Source organism: Mastigoproctus giganteus, chromosome 6 (genome assembly GCF_048544385.1).
Source record: "Mastigoproctus giganteus isolate SK-2022 chromosome 6, ASM4854438v1, whole genome shotgun sequence".
In the NCBI taxonomy this organism is placed as follows: Eukaryota; Metazoa; Arthropoda; class Arachnida; order Uropygi; family Thelyphonidae; genus Mastigoproctus; species Mastigoproctus giganteus.
In genome coordinates this window covers 120,374,850-120,402,574 of record NC_143580.1, presented here as the reverse complement: position 1 = coordinate 120,402,574, position 27,725 = coordinate 120,374,850, and the positions used below count along the sequence as shown (strand labels likewise).

At 38.6% G+C, this 27,725-nt stretch overlaps 1 protein-coding gene across 1 annotated transcript in view; it reads left to right on the top strand.

Annotated features, from left to right (window-relative positions):
* The first annotated feature begins 3,317 nt into the window (after positions 1 to 3,317).
* The window catches only part of LOC150084540 (ammonium transporter Rh type B-like), a 127,293-nt gene continuing 102,885 nt past the window's right edge, over positions 3,318 to 27,725 (top strand). The window contains exon 1 of the mRNA XM_090375304.1: positions 3,318 to 3,427. Coding sequence (XP_090231430.1) covers positions 3,375 to 3,427 — 53 coding nt within the window. The 5' untranslated portion in view covers positions 3,318 to 3,374. The remainder of the gene's footprint in view (positions 3,428 to 27,725) is intronic.

Below are 27,725 nucleotides of genomic sequence, written 5' to 3'. Positions count from 1 at the left end.
TTTTTTTTCTTAGTGTCAACCGAACATATGGAGCCATGCTTACACCTCCGCAAAACAAGGTATTAGTGAGCGCGTATACCCTTCCAACGCCGTATTTATAGAAGCGAATTATGCAATACCTTGCAATTATTGTCTGATGCAATAGAAGCGTTATCAGACGCAATACCTTTGCTTTCCGACAAACAAAATGACTGTAATCAAAAAATATCTTGTACGTTTCACTGCAAATGTTACTTTTTTTTAAGGTGATGCAGTTTTTTTGTCCGCCATTGTATATAATGACAATGATTTTAAAAGATTTACAGCATGTTGTAAATTCGAATCTTTATTTTGAAGATTTTCAAATTCGTTCGCAAATATATTTTTCTCTTCCACTTTCAATTACTATCATAGCCTTTGAGGAGCTTTAGCTGCATTTTGCTGCTAGTTCAGATAAGCGGTCTCCTGCGTTCTTCGTGGGAACACCCTTAAGCATAATTCTGTCAGGGGCGCTGGTTCCATACAAGGAAGTGTTTACTTTTTCAATTAACTTAACTATTTAAAGAAGAACTGAATATAAAATTTCATCAAAATCGGTAAAACTATTTTTGAATAAAACGTAATTTTCAAATTAATCTTCAAGTTCATTGACCTTCAGGTAGAAAGTCAGTTTCCGATAAAAATCACTTAAAAATATTAGTAAAAAACAGCAATGAGTTTTTCAAACAGTGATTTTGGTGTCCCCCTCTGATCAGGGGCCCTAGGCACATGTCTTTTTTGCCTATTGGATAACGCGCCCCTGTTTGTAGAGTACACGAATGAGTGGGACTTTGAATATAATGATATGATAGGCTCTGAGAATATTGTCTTTGACATTAGGAAACATCTCCGAAATTCTCGAAAACAAGCAAAAATTAGAGGTAATCTGATTAAATAAGTACGAATATACAGTAACAGCTATTATAATTAGAATAAGTTGTTACATTTGTAAAACACAATAAAATAAAATATACTTGTAAGTTCAGATTATCCGTGCTTTCGATTATCCGTTTCTGACCCCAGGGGCTCACATCTGATAAGTATAGCCTTGGCAAACCCAGGGTCCTGAGCTGAATATCATCATTCTTCTCTTTCTTGGTGATTCCTTTCTACTTCTCTCTCTCTCTCTCTCTCTCTCTCTCTCTCTCTCTCTCTCTCTCAGGGTAACTTTGGAATTTTTTTTTGGCTGGTGGTGCAGCATAAGCCTCAGGCTTCCTTGCACCATGTGGCTAATAATAATAATAAAGAAAATCGAAGAAAGTGTACCGTCAAGTACGAACCCCAGGCAGTACTAGAGACCCCAATCCACAAGCTGTACTGGGACCGCGCCATAATAACGGATAGGACAATCCCGCACAACAGACCGGACATAACCCTTGTGGACAAGAAAGAAAAGGCTATCTATCTGATTGACATAGCGGTACCCAACACTGGCAACTTGCAGAAAACCCATGGAGAAAAATCAGGAAGTACACGAACCTAAGACAGGAGATCAAAGAGATGTGGCATATGCAGTGGCGGATTAAGGTCGGTTGAGGCCCCGGGCGCAGAAGAAAATATTGGGCCCCTTAAAAAAAGAGAGAGACAGTGAATATAAAAATACATGTATTTTTAATTACATGTATTAACATGTACAGTTATAAATTTGTCCAATGCTCCTTTCTGTTCGTTGGCAACTTGCTCACGTCTTTTTTTAATTTGTCTTTTATCAGCCCCTGATAGATGTCGTTTCATTTTTCTAGCTACCATTGGTAGCCTACCAATGAAAAGAAAAATATGAAATTTAATAGTCTGAATGATTAGAATACTAGAGAAAAGATTTTTCGTTATAGTGCAATAAATTAATGATTAATTAAAATTCAAAAATTATTCATAAACTACGAAAATCCAGGCGCTGATGTAACAACAGGAATTAATTTTATCTTAATATAATTGGAACAGTATACGATATACGCGTATTTGCGTATATCGTAAGTCTGCACTGTAGGAGAATCTTTGTAAGTACAAAGTAGAAAATACGATTTTATTGCTCCGATGAGCGGTAGCGCAGCCGCGCGGGGCCTATGCAGCGTAGTATGTGTATAGTATGCAGCGTAGTAATGAAATAATGAAAATAAGCGAATATAAACATACTATCAGGTTTTACCGCCGATTGTAAACTTGTACATAATTAAAATTGCACATATGAAACCAAACTTGGTGTCATTAGAAAAAAATGTAAAGTTGGGGTTTTGCGGGGCCCTTCAGAAGTCGGGGCCCAGGGCGCGCGCCCGGTGCGCTCGCCGTTAAATCCGCCTCTGGGCATATGCAACAAGTAACGACCATCCCGATCATCGTGTCAACCACAGGTATAGTGGCAAAGACCCTACATAACAGCCTAGCAGCAATAGGTCTCCCAACGAACACCTACAAGGTACTCCAGAAAGTCGCAATCCTAAACACCTGTAGGATAGTCAGAGAGTTCCTCGACCAACAGTAACACAAACATAACAACAAACACCCTGTGTACTTCGTAGCAATACCCGTCACGAGGTAGAACCCCCAGTCAGGGAGACATAATATAAGAGCAATAATAATAATAATAATAATAATATCCGTTACGCAAAAGTGGTTTTTCTTTTGCGTAACGTAAGCGTTAGGGAAAGTTATCCGTCGGGATGGGAGAATAATATATTTTTTATTTCTTTTTATTATTCATGTTTTATTTCATTCTATCTGTATCAAATATCTGAGTGGCCCAGTGGTTAAAGCCCTTGCCTTAAATTTCTTCTGTATCACTATACTGTTATTAATTCTCTTTGTTAATATTCCTGCTTTTTATTCCAATCCTTTTGTATGTTTTTCAAGTAATATTTCATTTGTCCAAATGTTTTTCATACCATTCCATTTGTATTGTATGGTTTTTATTTCTCTTTTTTAATATTCTCTATTTTTAATTAATGGTTATACTGCTTGTATGTTCTTCAAGTAATATTCCAAGCATATGCGAGCTCGTATGGTCACTTGTAGAAATCAAGGGGATTGCAGACTAAATAAATGTAATAAATACGAGAGAGAGAGAGAGAGAGAGAGAGAGAGAGAGAGATTTTCAAAGGCCCCAGTTGAAGTAAATACCATAATTAATTTCAATTTGTTATAGCGTGGTATTTATTTAATATTGTATTTAAGTGAGCATATTTTTAAAAAATGGTTTTTAGAGGCAATGCTAATGTTTAGTTTGCACAGTATTCCAGGATATTCACATCATGCTTTGTGTTGGTTTTGGCTTCCTGATTACCCTTCAGCAAAAGTACGGCTACCGCTGCTTGGCCGTGAACTTTAGTTTAGTCTCTATAAGTGTTCAATGGGCTCTCATCATGCAGAATGCTTGGTATTTGAAAGATGGAATGATGCATTTGAATATCAAAAGGTGCGTATTCTTCCTCAATATTAAGGTACTATGTTGAGAATAAAGCAATTAAATTTATTTTATATTAAATATACGTTTATCATCATACATCAGTGAAGTTCATCTGTTTCAAATTCCCCAGTGTTCAGTACTGGGCTAATTGTTGCTTTCACTATTTAGTAAAGATACTGATATCGGACTTAATGACTAAGATTGCAGGGTAATTAATGACACTAATCAGGGTATGTTGTTACAAAAATATCTATAAAAATAAGGTAGTTGGGCTGAAAAGTGCCAATTGACGTTTAACATTGACAAATGCAAGGTAATATAACAGGTAAATCATAACCTACCTACTGTCTAGTACCACACTCAGGGTAGTGGAGAATGAAAAAGGTCTCTAAACTGTGTCGGCAAGTTGCTAGGACAGCTCATTGTGTTATGTTAATGATATACAGGAATTTAGCAACAGGGATGAGGAGGTGATTACCCCATTGCATAAAGTAATAGCCAGGCTGTATCTTGAGTACCGCATAACGTTCTGCAAACCCCAATTGAGGAAGGATGTGGATCTGTGGAAACTGGTGCAGAGAAGAGCAACAGGATTAGTGAAATGAACAAAAGGATGCTCTGAACAGGAAAGGCTTCAGTTCTGCAAATTACAGCGCCTGGAACATTTGCATCTGAGAGAAGTTCTGATTGAGGTGTTTCAAACTTTGAATGGATTTATATTACACAGATTAAAAAATATTAATGTCAAAAGAATAAAGACATTAGGTCATCTCAATCTCATCCTCTGTCCTAAAATTTCTTGAACAATATATCCTCTCCGTGATTACAGAATAGTTTAAGGTTAAAAGCCTCAGTAGAACGGTATGAACTGAATGCTTCTCAGTACATGCGTTTGACTTGACCATGTTCTGAGGGGATCAGGAAAAAAAAGAAGTTTTTTTCCTGGTGTTAGTTTGCTTTTCTCTCAGTAGATAGTGATAGTTGTAATTACAGCATTTAATTGCAGATTTTTTTTTTTTTTTTGGGCTCGGGCGCTAATTGGGATCATTGATATGTAGAGGATACGTTTCCTCTCAGCTAATCAGAAGGTTAGATGTAGTCTTTGAATGTATCAATTGTGACGTCATAGCGAATTTTTGTGAATAATTTTAACGTTAAATATGTTGAAATGCATTGTGGGTCTTAATTGGGAAGGTCTATTTTGGTTATGCTGTGCGGGAGAGTCGTCCCCGCATCCTTTGGGAAGTTTATTTTGGAATGGCTATGCAGTGGGCCGCCCGCAGCTGCCCGGGGCCGCGGCATCCTGTCTGTGTGCGGGATAGAAAACCTTCCGGGATGAAAAACGTTTTTGTTTTTCTGAAAGATAAATTCCTTGCTCTTTCCATCTGTTGTTGAGACCTGAAAATAGAATTATCTGTATTCTTAAAGTTTTTCTTGACCAAAGTTTCACCTGTTCTTGAAAAGCTGAAAAATTAAACCTGTGTGTGCTTGAAGTCTTATCAAGTTTATCTACAATGATTGTCATTTTCTGAAACCTCTGTATATGTTGATGTGTAAAAAATCTGTTCCAAAGTAACATTTAAGATTAAGCAGTTGTTAAAAGGTATTACCTGTTCTTGAAAAGCTGAAAAATTAAAACTGTATTTCTTCGAAGTCTGGCAGAAAATATAACCTGATATTTATTTCCCTTCTTCGGAATGAAAATTTTTTTTTTTCTCCCAATGTACTGTTACCTTTTTTCTTTCTCTATAATATATATTTTTTTCTCTTTAATACTAAAGAATTTTTCTCTATAATACTAAAGAATCACCCAGACACAGATAATATTTATAAACTCCACCTGTTCTTGAAAGCTGAAAAATTAAACCAGTGTTTGTTCCTCTAGTGTTCATTTTGTGTTCATTTTTCACAAAACTATTTATCAGTGACTGCAGTTAGTTTATCCTTAATATTGTAATTTTGCCATTTTAGTTGTTAGCACAAGATGCTAATGAGAAAATTGCCAACTTTAAGTTCGACGTTTTAGCTGTCACAACAACAATAAAAGTGTATATTAAACCACATAAAGTATGCTTTTTTAAATGAGTTTAAGTGAAAATTACCAACGTTAAGGTTGGCATTTTAGGTTATTTTCGATGTTACCTCAAGAATAAAACTGCATATTTTAACATTATCAAGTGTGGTTTTTGACTCTACTTAAATTTCCAAAAACAAACCAAAACACACATATTACGATTAACCATTTAGTTTTGTCAAACAATTGAAGTGTGTATGCAAAGCCAACATGGTTTCCTTAAGTGACCACCAAATAACAGTTTTTCTCAAAAACTTAAAATTACCCATATTAACGTTGATATCTGCTTCTTCAGGCCATAAAATAACATCAACAGTTTAGCAATTTAAAAAATCATTGTGCTCATGTGTGTGTGTGTGGTGTGTGCGCGCGCATTTTTCCAAATGCGTTTTCGTCAAGTCTACTTAAACATTCTGAAAGCATTAAATTTGCAAAAATTGAAACAGGCCACTCACGTTGAGGTTTTTTTTTTTTTTTTTTTTTCAGAATATCAGCTTTACACATCTGATAGTGACATGTCTGTTTCGAAATTAACCTTCCTGTTAGATGTAAGAGCTAACCAACGTTGAAATTTTACTTAGACAGACTTTTGTACTTTGCTGTCCGGATTTAAGTCAAAATTAATTCACTTATTGTCGTAGCTTATTTTTCTCAACGTACAACACTCACACAGTACATTGAAATTGGCCAATCGGCGCGCTCGTGTTCACTCGATGAATTTAATTCCATTTAACTGGTATATAGGTAGTCGATAAAACTATGCTTTTGTAAATTTTATGTGTCTGTTTTTTTTTTTTTTTTGTTTTTTTGTTTTTTTCGAGATTTGTCAAATTTGTCAGATTTTACAAGATTTGTCAAATCTGTTTTTTTAATATTTGTCTGATTTGTCAAACTTTGGAAATTTTAAATTTCCGAAAACACTATGACAATATGAACTACGGGTGTGGAAGTTGAAAAAAGAGGAAAAAGGGGCGATGTTCAGAGAAGAGTTCAGGAAGGAGGCTGCACCTAAGTCAGTGGTGAACAGCGTGGAATCAGAATGGAAAGCATTCAAAGACTGTATTGTAGGACTGACAGAGCAGGTTTGTGGGAGGACAAGCAATAGAAGGAGATGGAAAGAAACCCCATGGTGGAATGATAGAATGAGAGAAGCTGTGAAAATCAAGAATAATGCATTTGGAATCTTTCAGAACAGAAAGTACGGGAATAAAGAGAGATGAAACCGTGAAGAGAGAGGCCAAGAGGATAGTTAATGAGGAAAGAAGACTATCGTTGGAAGAATGGAGTTAAACTCTACGACAAGATATCGACGGTAATAAAAAGACGCTGTATGGTATCGTGAGGAAAAGGAGAAGAGATGGTGAACAGAGCAAATACTTGATGGATGAAAATGAGAATCTAATAACCAAGGACGAAGAGATAAGAGGAACATGGAAGAAGTATTTTGAATATCTGTTGAATGTGCAGGACAGCCAGCAAAAGGGGCAAAGGCAGGTTGATCATAAAAGAGGGGATGAAAGCGAAGGTATGGAGACAGAGCAGACAGACTTAAGGGAATGAAGTAGTGAAGGCATGGAAATACATCAAGACAGGTAAGCCTGCTGGTATGGATGAGATAAATGGAGAAATGCTGAAGGCTACAGGCGAGGTAGAAATAGCGTGGACATACAGACTGTTCTGTAAGATCTGGGATGAGAGACAGTTGACGAAGGACTGGAAAGAAGATTTGATCATCCCATTGTTCAAGAAGGGGAAGAGGAAAAGAGTGTTCCAATTATAGAGGCATCACACTGACATCACACGTGAGTAAGTTGTATGTGTGAGTGATAGAGTGGCAGATAAGAGGAACGATTGAAAATAGGATGGCCGAGGAACAGTACGGCTTTAGACCTGGCAGATCGACGGTGGATCTAATTTTTTGCATCAGACAACTGATGGAAAAGTGTTATGAATACAATAAAGAATTATGGATGGCATTTTTGGATATAAAGAAAGCGTTTGATGCCGTAAAGAGAGAGAAAGTGTGGGAGGTTTTGAGAAACTTGGGGATAGAGGAACATCTTGTGGAGAGAATTGAGAATATGTGCACCAATACAGTGAGCAAAGTAAGAACAGTGGTGGGATTGAGAGAGCTTCGAAATAACATCAGGTTTGAGGCAAGGAGGCGTCCTGTCACCACTACTGTTCATAGCTGTCATGAATGATGTGCAATGTAGAGTGGTGGAACAACTTGGACAAGACCAGATCTAGTCTTTGCAGATGACATCTGGATATGGTAAGAGAGCAATGAAAAAGTGTAACGGCAAGTTGATATAGGGGCTAGTATGGCCAATGAATTTGGACTTGTTTTCAGTCAGGAGAAGAGTAAAGTAATGGTTCTAAAGAGGAGTGGCGAGTTTGATGGACACATTACAATGGAAGGGAAACAGCTTAAAATGGTTAACAACTTCAAGTATCTAGGAAGCACGATTAAAAAAAAACTGGAGTAATAGACGAAGAAATAAGTAGAAGGATACAAGCGGGTGGGAATTTCTATAGGCAGACAAGAGATCTGATTTGGATCAGGAACATACCGCTGAAGAAGGCTATATATCAGGCCTATTACGTACGAATTCTGACATATGCATCTGAAACTTGGACTATGAGGGAAAAAAAATGAAAGCAGAATTCCAGGGGCGGAAATGAGATTTGTGAGAAGCATATCCGGAAATACAAGACGCAACAAAATCAGGAATGATGTGATTAGGGAGAGAATTCAGGTTGCAAAACTCCAGAATAGGGTTGAAAGTTTCTGTTTGAAATGGTTTGGACATGTCAAGAGGATGAGCGAGAGGCGTTTTCCAAGGCGAATGTTTGATTTACAATTAAGGAACAAAAGACCAAGGGGGAGACCAAGAACGAGATGCCAGGACATGATAAAGACCAATGTCATTAAGAGAGAAAGAAATTGGAGTGAAATCAACGATGGAGAGAAGTACACGCACAGGGATGGTGGTGAGGCTTCATACGTCGATCCGTGGAATAGCGGAACGATGATAGATGATGATGATGATGAACTTACATTCAGTCGACTGTTCTTGTGTGCAAAGTTTGTGGTTCCTGCTCGCATATAATTTCCAGCTCAATCTACACCATTGAAATCAAAAAGGACAAAATGTGTTTCTTACTATGAAAGAAATTCTTTGTGACCTTATGAAATCGCATTAGGATTAAAACCCATAAGTGGACAGTTCGAGCCATCCGGTTCTCTCTCTCTCTCTCTCTCTCTCTCTCTCTCTCTCTCTCTCTCTCTCTCTCTCTCTCTCTCTCTCTCTCTCTCTCTCTCTCTCTCTCTCTCTAATTTCGTGGTTTAGTTGTTAACACAAGATGTTAAAGTGAAAATTACCAGCGTTAAGTTAGACATTTTGATTCTCACCACAAGAATAAAAGTTAGAATTGCACATTCACAGGTTAGAGGGTGTCTTGGACTCTTAATCTCTATAGTTGGGAAGGAGTTGGGGATTGCCAATATCTGTGCAAACGGTTTCCTCTTTTTGAATTTGGTTTAATGCTTGTTGTTGTGTTTAAACTGAATGTTAACTTAATGAAAAAAACTTTCAAAATTGAAACGTCAAAATTCTATCTTTGTTTTTCTCTACTTTTGAAAGCCGATATGTTTCTTACCAACACAAGATTGTATGGAATGCAGACTGCTGAAGGGCATCAGTTTGAAGAAATTCAAACGGTAGCAAACAACAATAGTTCAAAAGTGCAGGATATGTGTCGGAACATTAAAGGTTGATTTCTTACACGCTCCATATTATTTTCAACTTGAACTTGCTACTACCACAGAAAAAAAAAAAAAAGACTAATGTCACAGCTTCGGTAATTTTCATCTCACTTTCCTACTTGTGTTAACATTATTGAAGAATTCGGTTTTAAGGATAAGAAGCTGGAATAAACTTTAAAATTAACTGCTGAACTCAACTGGTTTGGAAAGATTCACAAAATAAACTTAACCTGACTCTTGACTCCAAAGAGCACCCGGCTGAGAGCCCCTAACCATTCGAGCTTCCACAGTCCTTCTCGCGGAAGAAGGTTGGCAACTCTGCTTGGGATGGTTAAAGGCCCCCATCTGGGTGCTGTTTGGATGGTTCGGGTTGCAAACTTTGCACACAAGAACAGTCGACAGAGTGTAAATTCATATTGTCACAGTGTTTTCTGAAATTTAAAATTTCCAAAGTTTGACAAATCAGACTAAGTTTACTTTGTGAATCTCTTTAAACAGTTAAGTTTATCTTCTTTAGCAGTTAATTTTTAAAGTTTTATTCTGTCAACGCTTCTTATCCTTAAAAAAAAAACAACAACAAAAAAAAAAAACACAGACACATAAAATTTACAAAAGCATAGTTTTATCGACTACCTGTATACAAGGTAAATGGAATTAAATTCGTTGTGTGAACACGAGAGCGCCGATTGGCCAGTTTCAATGTACTGTGTGAGCGTTTTCCATTTAGAATCAAGCTACAGACGATAAGTGAATTAATTCTGACTTTTAAATCCGGACAGCAAAATACGAAAGTTTGTCTAAGTAAAATTTCAACGGTGGTTAGCTCTTGTCTATGAACTTAACAGCCAAAAACAGGAAGATAATTTCGAAACAGACTCTTCACTATCAGATGTGTAAAGCTGATGTTCTGAAAAAAACTCAATGTGATTGGCCCGTTTGAATATTTGTAAATTTCTATCTTTGCGCATGGTTCCTAAATATAAGTGAAGAAAGCCGGTGGCCTGACATGCACAAATCATACCCAAGAATAAAATATATATCAACAAATAAGTATGATTTCTGAAATTTAAAAATTTCCAAAGTTTGAAAAAACACTGTTTTTGACACTTGATAATGCTAAAATACAGTTTTATTCTTGAGGTAACATCGAAAATAACCTAAAATGCCAATCTTAACATTGGTAATTTTCGCTTATTCATATGACAGGAAAATAAAAACTTGATCATGTTCACCCCTCACAACGGGTGATGCCTCTGGGAGAGTCGGTTAAAAACTTCAAAAGCTATGTTCCGGAACTGCCGAAAGGAAATTAGTCAGCTGAGAGGTCGACGTGAACACTCGTGTTTTCGCTAGTGATATTCAAATGAACAAGGGAATTAAAAGAAACTGCATTCTGTCTGTCGATTGAAGTTGTATACTGGTGTGCAAAACTTAAGGACTACTATTTCTGAACTTTACAACCACAAATTCTTTACTTAAGGTACTCTTTACTGATGAGAGTAGATTCAGTCTCAGCAGTGATTCTGGACGTCAGCTAATCTGGTGAGAGGTTGGCACACTATCACCCCTCAAACATCACTGAAAGGGATCGTTATGGCGGTCGAGGGGGTTCTCGTCTGGGGAGACGTTATCTTGGATGGATGTACACAACTCCAGATACTGGAAGGCGGTGCTGTAACTGGTGCACGCTACTGTACTGAGATAATCCTTCCCCATATGCGTCTGTTCCGAGGTGCTATTGGCCCCGAGTTCGTGTTTATGGATGATAACGCCACATCCCATCGCACTGCAGCTATTGATATGCTTTTGGAAAGTGAGGACATTGTTCGAATGCATTGGCCTGCCCGTTCCAGTGATCTAAATCCCATCGAACACATATGGGACGCTTTGGGGAATGCTTAGCAGCATGTCCACACCCACCAGAAAATGTTCACCAGCTGAAGATGGCGCTGACAAAGGAATGGATGATGTTACCACAAGAACTTATCAACAACATTTTTCTAAGTATGGACAGGCGGTGCAAAGCCTGCATCGACATTAGGGGTGGATCTATCTCCTACTGAGGCCCACCTCTTCCCTTTGTTCCATCTTTGGCAGTGATGCATCTGTATCATGGCAGCCAGTGCTATGTTGCCATTTTTGAATAAACTACCTCTGTACCGTTTTGATTCCGTTGTTGTGTCGGTGTTCTTCATCATTTCTGTACTCACGAGGTTCCTTTGGTATGTTTTCCCCATATGCAGGCCACTCCTATGAGAAGCTACAGGTGAAGGACCTGACTGGTCCTTAAATTTTGCACACCAGTGTATATGTATGTGCTTTCATCCAGATAAGTGGAAAAATGTGTTCTTTTTTTTTTTTTTTTTTTTGTTTGCTTAACAATGTGTAGCCTTGTGATACAGTTAACATGGAGATGACTATATTTCCAATGAATAATACGAAAATCTTGAAATGTATGTGAATTATCGTTTTATGTGTTTGTGCTTTGCGAAGCAACTGCACAATTCTGCTTCCACAGTGGAGCAGTCCTGGTGAGTTTTTGATTCAGTTTGACTGCACGATTCCAAAACAAAAGCCTAAGTGTCAATATCATTATTAAGTTGTTAATTACTTTTTGGCTCTTAGTAAACATAGGAGCTGATAACATTTTGTAAATGTTATCAGCTCCTATGTTTACTAAGAGTAAGCTGAAGTAGATTTTAAATTCAATCTAAAACTTTTAACTTTAGAAATTTTTACCATTAAGTCGATCCAGAGATTGTGAAAACGCGGACGCAATCGCTCATGCTTTGCAGATACAGTGGAATCATACATGAAAATGTTTTCAATCGCACACACGAGTACAATAATTTTTTTAATTGTTAAACTGTTGATATTATTTGCTGGCCTGTTCAGAAGTAGATATCAATGTTAATATTGGTAATTTTAAGTTTTTGAGAAAAACTGTTATTTGGTGGTCACTTAAAGAAACACATGCTGGCTTTGCATACGCACTTCAATTGCTTGACAATACTAACTGGTTAATCGTAACATGTGTGTTTTGGTTTGTTATTGTAAATTGAAGCAGAGTCAAAAAACCACACTTGATAATGCTAAAATATATAGTTTTATTTTTGAGGTAACATTGAAAATAACCTAAAATGCCACCCTTAACGTTGGTAATTTTCACTTAATTTTTCAGCTTTCAAGAACAAGTGGAATTTGTAATTATCTGTGTCATTCTTTAGTACAGTATTATAGATAAAAATAACCTTTTTAAGTGTTTCACAACTTTTTGGTTTTTTTTTTTGTTTTCTTAAAAAAAAACATTTTAAGTGTTTCTATTCCATTTTACCTTGGAATACGTTTTGAATGGAATAAGCTTAAGTTTTGCAAATTACAGTGTCTGGAGACTAGGCACCAGCGAGGTGATCTGATAGAGGTGTATAAAGCCTTGAATGGTTTGAGCATGTTCAATGCTGATGGGATTCTTCCTCTTGCTCAGAATAATCACCTGAGAGGGCATAAATTCAAATTGAGGAAGGACAGATGTAGGATAGACGTGAAGAAATTTGCCTTTAGCCAGCGGGTGGTTGGTTGGTGGAACAGACTTCCATCCCTTGTCGTGGAAGTTGATAGCCTAAATTAGTTTAAGGCTCAGCTGGACAGGTATTTCGAACGAACAGAGGGGCGAAGAGGAAGTGGTTATTTTTTTATTTATTTTTATTTTATTTTATTTTTATTTTTTGGCTGATGCTGCATAAGCTTGCTTTCTTGCATCAAATGCCTCTACTAATGCTAATGAATAGATTTTACACAAATAAATTCAAAATAAATCCAGACTCACTTGTGTTTTTTCTCATGAGAATTACAAGAGCAAAACGAACGGTATTTGAAGTTTTTAGATTTTCAAAAAAGGTAGGTACAGACATTGGGAGAAAATTTTTTTTTTTTTCATTCCGAAGAAGGGAAATAAATATCAGGTTATATTTTCAGCCAGACTGAAACAACTGCTTAATCTTAAATGTTACTTTGGAACAGATTTTTTACACATCAACATATACAGAGTTTTGAGAAAATGACAATCATTGTAGATAAACTTGATAAGACTTCAAGCACACACAGGTTTAATTTTTCAGCTTTTCAAGAACAGGTGGAATTTTGGTCAAGAAAAAATTTACGAATACAGATAATTTTATTTTCAGGTCGCAACAACAGATGGAAAGAGCAAGGAATTTATCTTTCAGAAAAAAAAAAACGTTTTTCATCCCGCACACAGACAAGATGCCGCGGCCCCGGGCGACCCAAAGCTTATCCACTCCAAAATAAACTTCCCAAAGGACGCAGGGACGACCCTTCCCCACAGCATAACCATCCCCAAATAGATCTTCCTAATTAAGACCCACAATGTACTGCAACATAATTAACGTTAAAATTATTCACAAAAATTCACTATAACGTCACAATCAATACATTCAAAGACTACATATAACTTTCCAATACCTGGAACCCGTTAGCTGGGAGGAAACGTCGAATCCCCCCCCCAGACATCAATGATCCCAGTTTGCGCCCGATCCCAAAAAAAAAAAAAAAAAAGATCTGAAAATTAAATACCGAAATTACAACGCACGCCATCTCCCGAGAGAAACACAAACTAACGCCAGAAAAATGAACCTTTTTTTTCCTTACCCCCTCAGGACATGGTCAAGTCAGCCCCTCAGGTCAATCATGTTTAGCAAATCTGGTTCACTATTTTGAAAGGGTATTATTCCCTAAATCAGGAGATCCAGCTCTCATGAGAGCTGGATCTCATGATTTAGGGAATAATTTCGACATTGGTTATTTAGATTTCAGCAACGCTTTTGACTCAGTCCCACATATGCGGTTGCTTTATAAGCTGGAACAGGTTAGAATCACTGGGAAAATCCTTAGATGAATATCAGGATGGCTTCAGGGCAGGAAGCAGAGGGTTGTGATAAATGGCTATTCCTCAGATTGGGGAATAGCCATTTATCAATGTAAGAAGTGGGGTTCCCCAAGGATCAGTATTAGGACCACTGTTGTTTTTAATTTCATAAAGGACATTGATGAAGGGACAGAGGGTGTGATGTCTAAATTTGCAGATGTTAAAATTGGTAGAGTAGTTAATGATCACCGTCAAGCTGAGCTTCAGAGAGACCTATATAGACTTCAGGAATCGTCAGAAAAATGGCAGCTATGCTTTATCCAACAAAGTGTAAGGTATTACACCTGGGAAACAGTAATTCCAAAATAACTTATTCACTTGGTGGAGTTCAACTAAACCGGAGGAAAGGGACTTGGGTGTTACGATACAGTCAGACATGAAATTCTCCGAGAATTGTAAATAGATTGCAAGGAAGGCCCATGGTGTCGTATCGATAATCTATCGAACTTTTGCGAGTAGAGATAGGGACGTGATAATCTCATTATATAAGGCTTTTGTTATACTACACTTGGAATACTGTGTTCAAGTATGGAGACCGCACCTAAAGAAAGATATCGAGCTTCTTGAAAGGGTGCAAAGACGGGTAACTCGCCTGGTGAGATTAGCAAAAGGGCATCCTTATGAAAAAAGACTTAGAATATGTAGGTTGCAGAGTTTGGAAACTAGACACCTTAAAGGAGATTTGATTGAGGTATTTAAGGCTCTGAGGGCATCAGTAAAATGAATGAGGACGAAATTTTCAAGATTATAAATGATGCTAGAACTAGGGGACATAAATTCAAGTTACTGGGGGAGATGTTTAGATTGGACTGCAGGAAGTTTTATTTTAGCCAGCGAGCGAGTTAAAATTTACCGGAATAAGTTGCCTACATGGGTGGTAGAGGCAGTTTGGGGAAATTCATAGGTCATCTGGACAATACCTTCGGATGAGGGAAACGCATAAGATGATAGGTTTAATTTCCTTTTCTTTTATTAATTATTAGTTGTTGTTTTTTTATCATTGTTTTATTTGGGTTGGTTTTTTTTTTTTTTTTTTTCTGGCTGGTGCCGCATAAGCCATAGGCTTCCTTGCACCATGCGGCCATTACTAATACTAATACGCGTGTACTGAGAAGCATTCGGTTCATACCGTGCTCCGATACTACTGGCTTCAGGTTACATAGGGAGTTAACTAGTATACAAGTTAATGCAATTGCATCATTTCTGTACGTAGCCAAGCGCTTATAAACTGGCATGTACTTAAGCAACGGGCAGCTACTTCAAGCAGATATAAACTGGCATTATTAATATGAGATATACTTAATGATGTCAGTTTATAACTACTTAAGTAGTTGGCTACGTACAGAAATGATGCAATTGCACTTAACTTTTAAGCTAATTCTCTCCGTGATTATTAAACAACCCTTTTCATTCCAAACTAATTAAGTTCACTATGGAATTAAAGGCAGCTCTATCACGGATGACGTTTCTTACAACAATTTATTTATTATAAATTCTCTAAACTCAAAAAAAAAAAAAAAAAAACCTATGCATATATACTCAGTGATCACTGACATATGATCATCCCATCCGTAATGGACTATGCCGTATAGCACACAGTATTAAAAAAGCATGAAAGATATTTTATGTGAAAATATGTTTGACCGAAATGTGAAGCGGAAATGAAGTAAATTATGTCACTTCCTAAATGACGTCAAAGCTGTCACTGTAACATTGATTCGGTGGGGTAAGTATAGGGCGTGAGCCCGCTATTTGCCAATGGAAGGTCAACGATGTCGTTACCAATTCCGGCCTGTTTGAATTCGTTGCACATCATCCTTTTCTCGTACTTCTCAAGCCAATTCTCTTTCCAAATGTCGGTAGAATCGTCACCTATGTTTTCTCGTTCCATTTTAAATCGAATAAATTTTCTGTTTATACTCCGGGACGACCAAACGGTCAGAGGAGTTTACAAGATACACAGAATACAAGAAACAGCATTGTATTCAGAAGTCAAGGGCTTGAACCCAGGTCACTCAAGGCACGTGCACTTATGCACCCGCGCGCCTGACCACTAGGCTAGGGCGGCCTTACGCTATCGCTGTATAGGGTATGTATATAAGTTACAACAACTGAACTCTCGGACATCGGTTAACAAAGCAAAATACCAAGCAGTTTCTTGACTACTAATTTCGACAGAGTTGAAATTGAGCATATCAATGCTTAATTTCTTGTAATTTCAATGATGGATACTCGTTTCCAAACTCAGGATACTCATTTATAATTTCAATAATTTTACGTTGTAAATTGATAATCCCGCGATTGTCTTATTTACGTATTCGACGAAATAAGCAGCATGAGAATGTTCTTCATGGTGAATTGAGTGGCCATGTTAGACTATAAAACGATAAACACAAAAGGATTGAAGAGGTTATGAAATTTTTGATGAGGTTCTCGTTTCAGAAAGACTTTTGCCAGAGTGATGCTAGCTCGAAGTAAATCTATATTTTATAATTCCGAATGAATGCGATTTTCTTTAAAGAAGTGATCGATGCTAGTATATGCGTTGCCCTCTAGATTCTTCCACGATTTCTTGTATTCAGCATTATATTTGACTCGTCGAGTGTCTGCTTTTGGCATAGGAATTACAATCATCGTGATGGCATAAATGGAGCTTCAAAACTCCAAACTCATAAACAAGTAAAAGTATGTTTATGAGTTTGAACTTTCTTCAATAGGTACAATTTCACTACGTGTAAGAGCATGGCGGTGTTCCATGTCTTCATCAAAGAATGCTTCGTCAATCTCGATATCATACAGAGGATACAAGTAGATACTTTCACATAACCTTTAGATCTCATTTACGAACCAAGCCCTTTAAATTACTCGATTTGTGAATTTTTTCTTACCTTTGATATGAACGTTAACGCAATAATCGTCATCTATTCTCAGGGGGAAATCATCGATAATCGCATTAACATTTATAATTTTGCCCAAAACTCCTATTGGCCGAAACCATGTCTTAGTCTTCTAATTTGCATGAATTGTGTATATGAGGAGAAATGAGCCCCTCTGTCATTAAATCCAATCGAGGCAGATGAGGTGGAATAGGGTAGCTAAGAAAAAGAACAGGTGCATGTATACTTGTGTGTACACCAATGCTAGGAGTTTAGTAAATAAATTTGATGAATTTGAGGTATTGCTCAAAACATCAAAGGCAGATATTGTGGGGATTTCAGAGACGTGGTGTCACACAGATATAAGGAATGCAGAACTGGAATTTGGGGAGTACAATGTCTACAGAAAGGATAGACAGGATAGGAAGGGAGGAGGGGTTATGCTATTAGTTAAAAAACACATAAAATCCAAGGAAGTGAAGCCAGTCGACATCGCTGGACAGTGCAGTGTCGAGTCAGTTTGGTGTGACATAAGCATTGGGAGATCAAAATTGAGAGTAGGAGTGTGCTATAGGCCTAATGACTCTGATGAGTATAATAAGAAACTGTTCGGAGAAATAGAGTGCGCCAGTAAATCAGAGAGTCTTATAATGGGGGATTTTAATTTCCCAGATATTGACTGGAATTTGGGGGCTGGTCACTCACACAGTAGCAAGGCTTTTGTGGATTTATTGGATGATTGTTTTCTACATCAGCATGTTCGGGAGGCAACTAGAGGGAGTAATACTCTTGATTTGATTATCAGTAGTGATTCTTCATGCATTAAGAATCTGCAGATAAATGAACCACTAGGTGGCAGTGATCACAGTGTGCTGAAGTGGGAGTTACTCAAAGAGGTAACTACCATTAGGGGTAAAGGGAAGGGGTATTGCTTTCGTAAAGGCGACTACAATGGACTGAGACAGTATTTAAATTCTATACAGTGGGATCAACTGATGATATTGCCAACAGCAAATTCAAAATGGGAAGCATTCAAAGAACTTATCTTGGAAGCTACTAGGCTTTACATACCAACTAAGAAATATTGTTCAAGGTTTAGGCCTAAATGGATGTCAGATGAACTAATGAGGCATATGGCAGAGAAGAAAAATGCATGGGATACATACAAATTAACACGTGACACAGACGCCTATGATAGATACAAGTTGATCTGTAACCAAGTTACAAAGGAGATTAGGCAGGCGAAGGCAGATTACGAGAGATCCTTGGCAAGGGATGCGAAGAAAAACAGCAAAGAGTTCTTTACTTATGTAAACTCTAGAAGGAAGGGGATCAATCAGATTGGTCCACTTGAGATCGATGGGTCAACTGTTGATGACCCTGCTCAGGTAGCTAACAAACTAAATGAATATTTTGCATCGACATTCACACATGAGGAGTTATTCAGCGAGGGGAATGCCAGAGGTGTATTCAACTCTAGCAGTAAGCTAGAGAATCTTGTAATAACTGAGAGCAAAGTGGAGGAGAAACTGTTGAAGATAAACACAAGAAAGGCACCTGGGGTGGATGGGATCTATCCAGTTATATTAAAGGAGGCAGCAAAGGAAGTAAGCAAACCCTTAGCCATAATTATGAGAGCTTCCTTGGACTCAGGGGAGGTACCCATGGACTGGAGATGTGCAAATGTGACCCCAATTCACAAAGGGGGATCAAAGGCTGACACAAGTAATTATAGACCTGTGAGTTTAACTTCTGTTCCCGGAAAATTAATGGAGGCACTGGTTAAAGAAGCACTGCAGGATCATCTAGACAAGACTTCAGTTATAGCTAGGACACAGCATGGTTTTGTTAAGGGTAAGTCTTGCCTGACCAATTTGATTGGATACTATGATGCAGTCACAAAAGAACTGGATGCAGGGAATAACTTTGATATTATATACTTGGATCTTAGAAAGGCTTTTGATACTGTTGCACATGGAAGACTGCTGCACAAACTGGAGCAGTGTGGCATTGGAGGCAAATTGCTGCTATGGATAAAGGGGTGGTTGAGGGGGAGAAGACAGAGAGTGGTAATCAATGGACACTGCTCATCGTGGACTAATGTTATTAGTGGAGTCCCTCAGGGTTCAGTGTTGGGTCCTTTATTGTTTTCTGTATTTATAAATGATATGGATGATGGTATATCAGGCTTAATGTCCAAGTTTGCAGACGATACGAAGGTTGGCAGGGTTGTCAAGGACACTACTGACACTATGCTGCTGCAACAGGATTTGGAAAGGTTGAGCAGATGGGCTTCGAGGTGGCAAATGAAGTTTAACATTGGCAAATGTAAAGTACTACATATGGGAAACAGCAACCCCAGAGCAACGTATCAACTGTGTGGTACTACACTGACAGTGGTAGAGAGTGAAAGGGACCTGGGGGTGGTTGTGTAGGCAGATATGAAGTTCTCTGAGCAGTGCAGACGGGCTGCAAGAGTAGCTCATGGTGTATTGTCAATGATATATAGGAATTTTTCTAGCAGGGATAAGGAGGTGATTATTCCCTTGTATAAGGCAATGGTCAGGCCACACCTAGAGTACTGTATACAGGCCTGGAGGCCTCATTTCAAGAAGGATGTAGAGCTGCTGGAACGAGTACAGAGAAGGGCAACTAGATTGGTGAATGGGACAAAGGGGTGCTCTTACGAAGAAAGACTTAAGTTTTGCGAATTACAGTGTCTGGAAACTAGGCACCAGCGAGGTGATCTGATAGAGGTGTAGAAAGCCTTGAATGGTTTGAGCATGCTCAGTGCTGATGGGATTCTTCCTCTTGCTCAGAATAATCACCTGAGAGGGCATAAATTCAAATTGAGGAAAGACAGATGTAGGATAGATGTGCGGCAATTTGCCTTTAGCCAGCGGGTGGTTGGTAGGTGGAACAGACTTCCATCCCTTGTCGTGGAAGTTGATAGCCTAAATAAGTTTAAGGCTCAGCTGGACAGGTATTTCGAACGAACAGAGGGGTGAAGTGGAAGTGGTTATTTTTATTTATTTATGTTACTTTTTTTTTTCTTTTTTTTTTTTTTGGCTGATGCTGCATAAGCTTGCTTTCTTGCATCAAATGCCTCTACTAATGCTAATGCTAATAGCTGGATAAACGAAACAGTTGCTCCTCGAAAACCCTTTCCAGCTCATCCCAAAGATGTTCAATAGGATTGAGATCCAGGGAACTGAGTGGACCACTGCAGCAAAGAAAAGTCATTGTCATGTTTCTGGAACCATTCCATAGTGATTCGGGCTTTGTGCACCAGTGCATCATCCTGCTGGAAGTAACCATCTGACCGAGATTAAACGGTCAACATGAACAGATGCACTTGGTCAGCAACGAGGTTTAAGTACGATGCGGCATTCAGACACGAATATATAGGTATCAATGGACCCAACCTGTGCCAAGAAAACATTCCCCACACCATAACACTGCCCCTACCACCTTGCACAGTAGTCGTCAGACAGACAGATTCATGGATTTGTTTTCACCAAATTCTGGGCCTTCCATCAACATGATGCACCAGGAACTTTGACTCATCACACCAAGCAACTGTTTTCCAATCCTCGATAGTCCAGTGCTGGTGGTGTCACTGTGCCCACAGGAGGCGTGCTCTCTTGTTCTTCATTGACAACAAAGGTACAAGATATGGCCGTCAGCTGTTGTAGCCCATTCGCAACAAAGTGCGACTAGTGGTCCGTTGCGATATTTTGTTCTGCGCACCAAGGTTGTATTCTGACGTGATGTGCGACATTGTGGCCCATCTGTTTGCTTGCACATTTCTAGCCATACTCCTCTGACCTCTCTCATCAACAAGGGATTTTCTTCTGCAGGAGTGCCGCTGAGAGGATGTTTTCTGTTCGTTGCACCATTCTCGATACACCCATGAAACTGTGGTGCGTGAAAAGTTCAGCAGAACTGCCGTTTCAGAGATGCTTTGTTGAGCATGTCTTGCACCTACTACCATGCCACGTTCAAAGTCCATTAGAACACTCCTTTTCCCCATTCTTGCTACGGTTTGTACACTTAACTGAAACTAGAAAGGTCGTTCTGCTGCATTTATATCCACAACTGTGGTCATGTAACATGCAATGTGGCTTACATCTGGTGAGTATGGGCTTGGCACACTCAGGGTCCTCAGCTGGATATCATTCTTCTCTTTCTTGGTGATTCCCTTCTATTTCTAACTCTCTCTCTTTCCTCACTCACAGGATAACTCGGGAATTTTTTTTTTTTTTTGGCTGGTGCAGCATAAGCCTCAGGCTTCGTTGCACCATATGGCTAATAATAATAATAATACAATACAAATACAAATACAATACAAATTTATTTATCATTTGAATTTGTTTTACAATACAAGAACTCGTTAAGAAAAGTAAATTTCTTGACAACAAGTTGCAATTCATCAGTTAAATCAGTTTTTGCATACAAAATTCATTACACATAGTACATTCCACTCTGTAAACAGAGGTAGTGATTGATCCGCATTGAAAATCTATTCTACTGTATCATTGAGTATCAAAAATTTTCTTACTACGAATTTTAATTTGGAGATTGAATAACCTCTCCTGAGTCTGAAATCAACACTTGCCAACAAGTTATTTAATATGTTCATTGTATGCCTATCTCCAAATCTATTTAGTATCCTAGGGCGAGGCTTTTGGATTCCTTAAGTTGTGTGAAACATTTCTTTGAAGATTCAACTCTTCATAAATAGTGTTAAGATTTTTCAAGAATAAATTTAACTTCAGTTTTTGAATTGGATATAGTATTTTGTATTTTAACAAAAAATGCCTTCTCTTATTCCAAGAGTTTGTTCCCATTAACAGTTTCAGAATCCTGTTTAGTAAATTGTTTATAACCCTTATTTCAGTTATATTTGCTCTTGCCCATACATTTACTAAATAATTGTGTTGGGAGTCCACTAATGCATAATATAAGGTGACTTTTGTTCTTTGATTTAATTTATTTTTAATATAATAAAAGAAGTACGCATAAAATCTCATTTTTTTGTACAAATTTGTTATTTGCATTGCCCAACTTAGATTATAGTCTATCCATAACCCAAGGTAAAACAGTGATTTGAAACTTCTTCAACTGTTAGACAATTGCAATTCTGGAAGTTCTGTTTATGTAATTTAATAGAGGGATGAATGTCCAGGGTTTGGTGAGGGGGGTCTAATTACCAAGAATTTGTTTTTTTCAAAACTGAGTGCTAATTTATTGTCATGCAACCAATTTTGTACATGTATTACATCCTGCTGTAAATCTAATGCCATTTTTGTAATGTTCTTTCCAATTGTATATAAGATTAAATCATCTGCATAAATTTTTAAAAAGGAGTTCTTAATTACTTTGAATATGTCATTTATATAGATGTTGAACATGATTGGCCCTGCATGGGTGCCCTGTGGTACTGCTGTCTTTATATTGTATGATTTTCCCTTTGTATTCTCTACTTCAACTGTGATTTTTCTTTTGGTTAAATAAGATGTTAAGAGTTGATTGACTGTACCCCTTATACCATATTTCACTAATTTCTGTTTCAAGATTGAGATATCAATTAAGTCATATGCTTTGGTCAAATCTATAAATAAGATCATTATGAAGACTATGTATATAAAGTGCTTAGCATCATAATACACAGCCATTTCTGAATAAACAGAAAATTTTTAAGGTGGCATCGTTTTAGGTTATATCTCATATTGTGAATGCCTTCACAACGAGTTGCCATGATATTGCACTACTTCGAATAAGTAACGCTTCACCTAAGGAGAAGACTAGTGTTACTTATTCTCAGATAGGTACCACCACCCAGACAGCACTGTTTCAGGGCTATTTGGCCCTTCGTCAGTGAGTGGGTAGGTACCCAAGTGATGCAATGATGGCAAAAACAGTTATGAAGTATAACTCCACAATATGAGAGATGCCTGATGGTGTATGATACACCATCAGGCATCTCTCATATTGTGCCTGATGGTGTATGATACACCATCAGGCATCTCTCATATTGTGCCTGATGGTGTATGATACACCATCAGGCATCTCTCATATTGTGGAGTTATACTTCATAACTGTTTTTGCCATCATTGCATCACTTGGGTACCTACCCACTCACTGACGAAGGGCCAAATAGCCCTGAAACAGTGCTGTCTGGGTGGTGGTACCTATCTGAGAATAAGTAACACTAGTCTTCTCCTTAGGTGAAGCGTTACTTATTCGAAGTAGTGCAATATCATGGCAACTCGTTGTGAAGGCATTCACAATATGAGATATAACCTAAAACGATGCCACCTTAAAAATTTTCTGTTTATTCAGAAATGGCTGTGTATTATGATGCTAAGCACTTTATATACATAGTCTAAATTTGTTCGCAGCTTGAGGCTCTAGCCCTAAATGCGCCTTAGATCATTATGAAGTTATTGTTGTTCAAATGTAAGTTAAAAGAGTCTACTAAACTCTCTAAAATAATAACTCTCTAATAATAATAATAATAATAATAATATTAATAATAATAATGTTGTGGGACAGACCATTTGTGTGCACAGCTGGGGTGTACCTAATAAAGTGGCAGCACAGTGTACACACACATATATATATATATATATAAATTATTTTTATGTGTAGAATATAGTAAGTATACATATAAGTATCGAATTTAACTAATGCTACTAATGAAAATACGGTGTACCCTGGGAGCGATATGTGTTGAACAAAGAGTGGAAGAAAGGAAAAGAAAATAAGTGTAACGATATAAAATGAAAAGAACCAAAAAGCAAATTTTGAAAAAACAACGACCAAGACACAAAAATTATGAAAGATACTTATCCAGAATTTAAAACAAATACACCAACCGTTTAATTAAAATGGTTTAATACCAGAAACTAAAATGAACCAAACGATATTACACTGTAAAATGATATATGCAAGATTTACAAAATAAATATATACGATGAAACTTTAATATACAATAAAATAAATAAATAAATAAAATATTTAAAATACAATAAAGCTAAAAGCGATAAAACATTGACTGAAGCTTTCGGAGGCTTCCGCCTCCTTTCTCAACAACAATGATGTTAAATCAACACATCCTTAAGTAACAGGCTCACGGCACACGTGGTTGACCAGGCGCATACTCAATACTTCTTCCATATGATCCAGAACCGGAAGCGGCTAGGGAGCGTGGAAATATAAAACGCTCGTCTTTTGCCAGGACCACAGCTTCTAGTAGGGGGTGAAATCGAACACCCCTGTCCCTATTCATATTATTGTTCTCAGACGAGCCTATCCACAAACTCTCTAGCCACTTACGGTCCCAGAACCTATGCGCCCGGTCAAGGATGACAGCATTCACCGGGGAGACCTGATGATGTTTCTCCCAATAATGCTGAGCAATGGCGGACTTATTGAACTCTGCGGTCTGTATAGCTCGCATGTGCTCCCCCAGACGGTCTTTTAGTCGCCGTCCTGTCTCACCCACATAACATTCCCCACAGTCCCGGCATTCGATCTCATATACGACCCCACTACTGGTATCCCCAGGAATGGGGTCTTTGACCTGAGACAACACTGTGTGCAACTTCCGACCCGGAAGCTGCACACAGCGTGTCTGAAAGTCACGTAGCATTCTTGAAACACGATCTGACAAGCCCGGATAGTAGGGAATATAAACTGTGGCGACTGGAACGGACGATATTTCATGATTAGGCTCCACGCCTCTATTATATTTATCAATCACCCTCTGGGGGTAACCGCATTTCATAAGATCCGCCCTAACTCGCCCAATTTCTTTCTCTCTCTCCTCAGAGGTGCTACAATGTGTCCTAACCCTACCCAAAAGTGCCCTGGCCACGCTGTTTTTATGCTGGGCAGTCTGTGCTGACCTATAATGGGTGTACTGGCTCCTACACATAGGCTTCCTAAACACTGTAGTACTAAGCTTGGAGCCTTCTCTACTCACCATTACGTCCAGGAATGGGAGGGAACCATTCACTTCCACCTCTGAGGTGAACTGTATAAAAGGAGAGAAATCATTGAGAAAGCCAACTACATCCTCTTCTCTCCCTTTTTGCACCAAAGTGAACGTGTCATCCACGTACCTCTTCCACTTGCGCATAGGGAACTCCAAACTCTTGTAAAAACCCTATTTTCTAACTCTTCCATTGCCAGGTTTGCGACAATGGCGCTAATAGGAGAACCCATAGCTGTGCCGTGAACCTGTTTGTACATCACTCCTTTATACAGCAAAGTCGTACTCGAAAGACATAACTCTACACCACAGCATATATCCTCTACACTTAGGTGCGATCTAGCACTTAGGGTATCATCTCTTTGCAGTGCCACCTTTACACATTCCACCCCATGGGCTATGGGTATACAAGTAAATAATGACACCACATCTAGCGACACCATTATTTCATTCTCCCCTACATTTTGATTTTTAACGAAGTTCACAAAATCTACGCTGTCTTTAACCACAAACATGGACCGTCCCACTATAGGAGAAATCAGCTGCGCCAGGAATTTTGACAAAGCATAGGTAGGGCTCCCTGACTTAAGATGCAATAGGAGATTGATTGGTGTATCTCTAGGTAATATTAGTAGTAGACTATCCCCTTTACATTTAACATGTGTCAGGACGTTAGTTCATAATAGGGTTGGTAGGATTGCACATTTATATAAGATGAGGCACATTAGCAAATTCAATACGTTATTGGAAGAACAGGCAAATATGTATAGGGCTAATAAATCTAATTTTATTCATAATCTGAGTGGTAAACCTCTAACAACAGAGCAAGAGGGGCTATTGGCTTTAGGGCCTAAGTTTGCCTTGTTACCCCCTAAACCTCCGATTACTGAGACAGCTATGGGTATTGAGAGGGCAATTCGTAAATTGCCAGAACCCATTGCTAATCGTATTCGGGTAAAAGCCTCAGCCATCCTATGTCAGGCCAGAAAGGCTACTCCTAATCTCACCCGTAATCAAATGAAAGCATTAAAGGAACTTAAGCAGGATGAAGATATTGTGGTTCTGCCGGCAGATAAGGGTAGATCTACAGTAGTATTAAATAGTGATGATTATCATAAAAAAGCACTAGATTTATTACAAGATGATAATACATACAAGGTCATCCACAGAAACCCTCTAGCCGGTTTAGAACAACGTGTTAATAAGATTTTACAGCTCTGGCTAAAACCGGGTAAGATTTCTAAAGAAAAGTACTGGTCTATGCATGCAACGGGGTGTCAGCTGCCCAGGTTTTATGGGCTGCCGAAAACACATAAGGTGGGGGTCCCGTTACGACCCATTGTTTCTTTTGTTGGGGGCCCTACCTATGCTTTGTCAAAATTCCTGGCGCAGCTGATTTCTCCTATAGTGAGACGGTCCATGTTTGTGGTTAAAGACAGCGTAGATTTTGTGAACTTCGTTAAAAATCAAAATGTAGGGGAGAATGAAATAATGGTGTCGCTAGATGTGGTGTCATTATTTACTTGTATACCCATAGCCCATGGGGTGGAATGTGTAAAGGTGGCACTGCAAAGAGATGATACCCTAAGTGCTAGATCGCACCTAAGTGTAGAGGATATATGCTGTGGTGTAGAGTTATGTCTTTCGAGTACGACTTTGCTGTATAAAGGAGTGATGTACAAACAGGTTCACGGCACAGCTATGGGTTCTCCTATTAGCGCCATTGTCGCAAACCTGGCAATGGAAGAGTTAGAAAATAGGGTTTTTACAAGTTTGGAGTTCCCTATGCGCAAGTGGAAGAGGTACGTGGATGACACGTTCACTTTGGTGCAAAAAGGGAGAGAAGAGGATGTAGTTGGCTTTCTCAATGATTTCTCTCCTTTTATACAGTTCACCTCAGAGGTGGAAGTGAATGGTTCCCTCCCATTCCTGGACGTAATGGTGAGTAGAGAAGGCTCCAAGCTTAGTACTACAGTGTTTAGGAAGCCTATGTGTAGGAGCCAGTACACCCATTATAGGTCAGCACAGACTGCCCAGCATAAAAACAGCGTGGCCAGGGCACTTTTGGGTAGGGTTAGGACACATTGTAGCACCTCTGAGGAGAGAGAGAAAGAAATTGGGCGAGTTAGGGCGGATCTTATGAAATGCGGTTACCCCCAGAGGGTGATTGATAAATATAATAGAGGCGTGGAGCCTAATCATGAAATATCGTCCGTTCCAGTCGCCACAGTTTATATTCCCTACTATCCGGGCTTGTCAGATCGTGTTTCAAGAATGCTACGTGACTTTCAGACACGCTGTGTGCAGCTTCCGGGTCGGAAGTTGCACACAGTGTTGTCTCAGGTCAAAGACCCCATTCCTGGGGATACCAGTAGTGGGGTCGTATATGAGATCGAATGCCGGGACTGTGGGGAATGTTATGTGGGTGAGACAGGACGGCGACTAAAAGACCGTCTGGGGGAGCACATGCGAGCTATACAGACCGCAGAGTTCAATAAGTCCGCCATTGCTCAGCATTATTGGGAGAAACATCATCAGGTCTCCCCGGTGAATGCTCTCATCCTTGACCGGGCGCATAGGTTCTGGGACCGTAAGTGGCTAGAGAGTTTGTGGATAGGCTCGTCTGAGAACAATAATATGAATA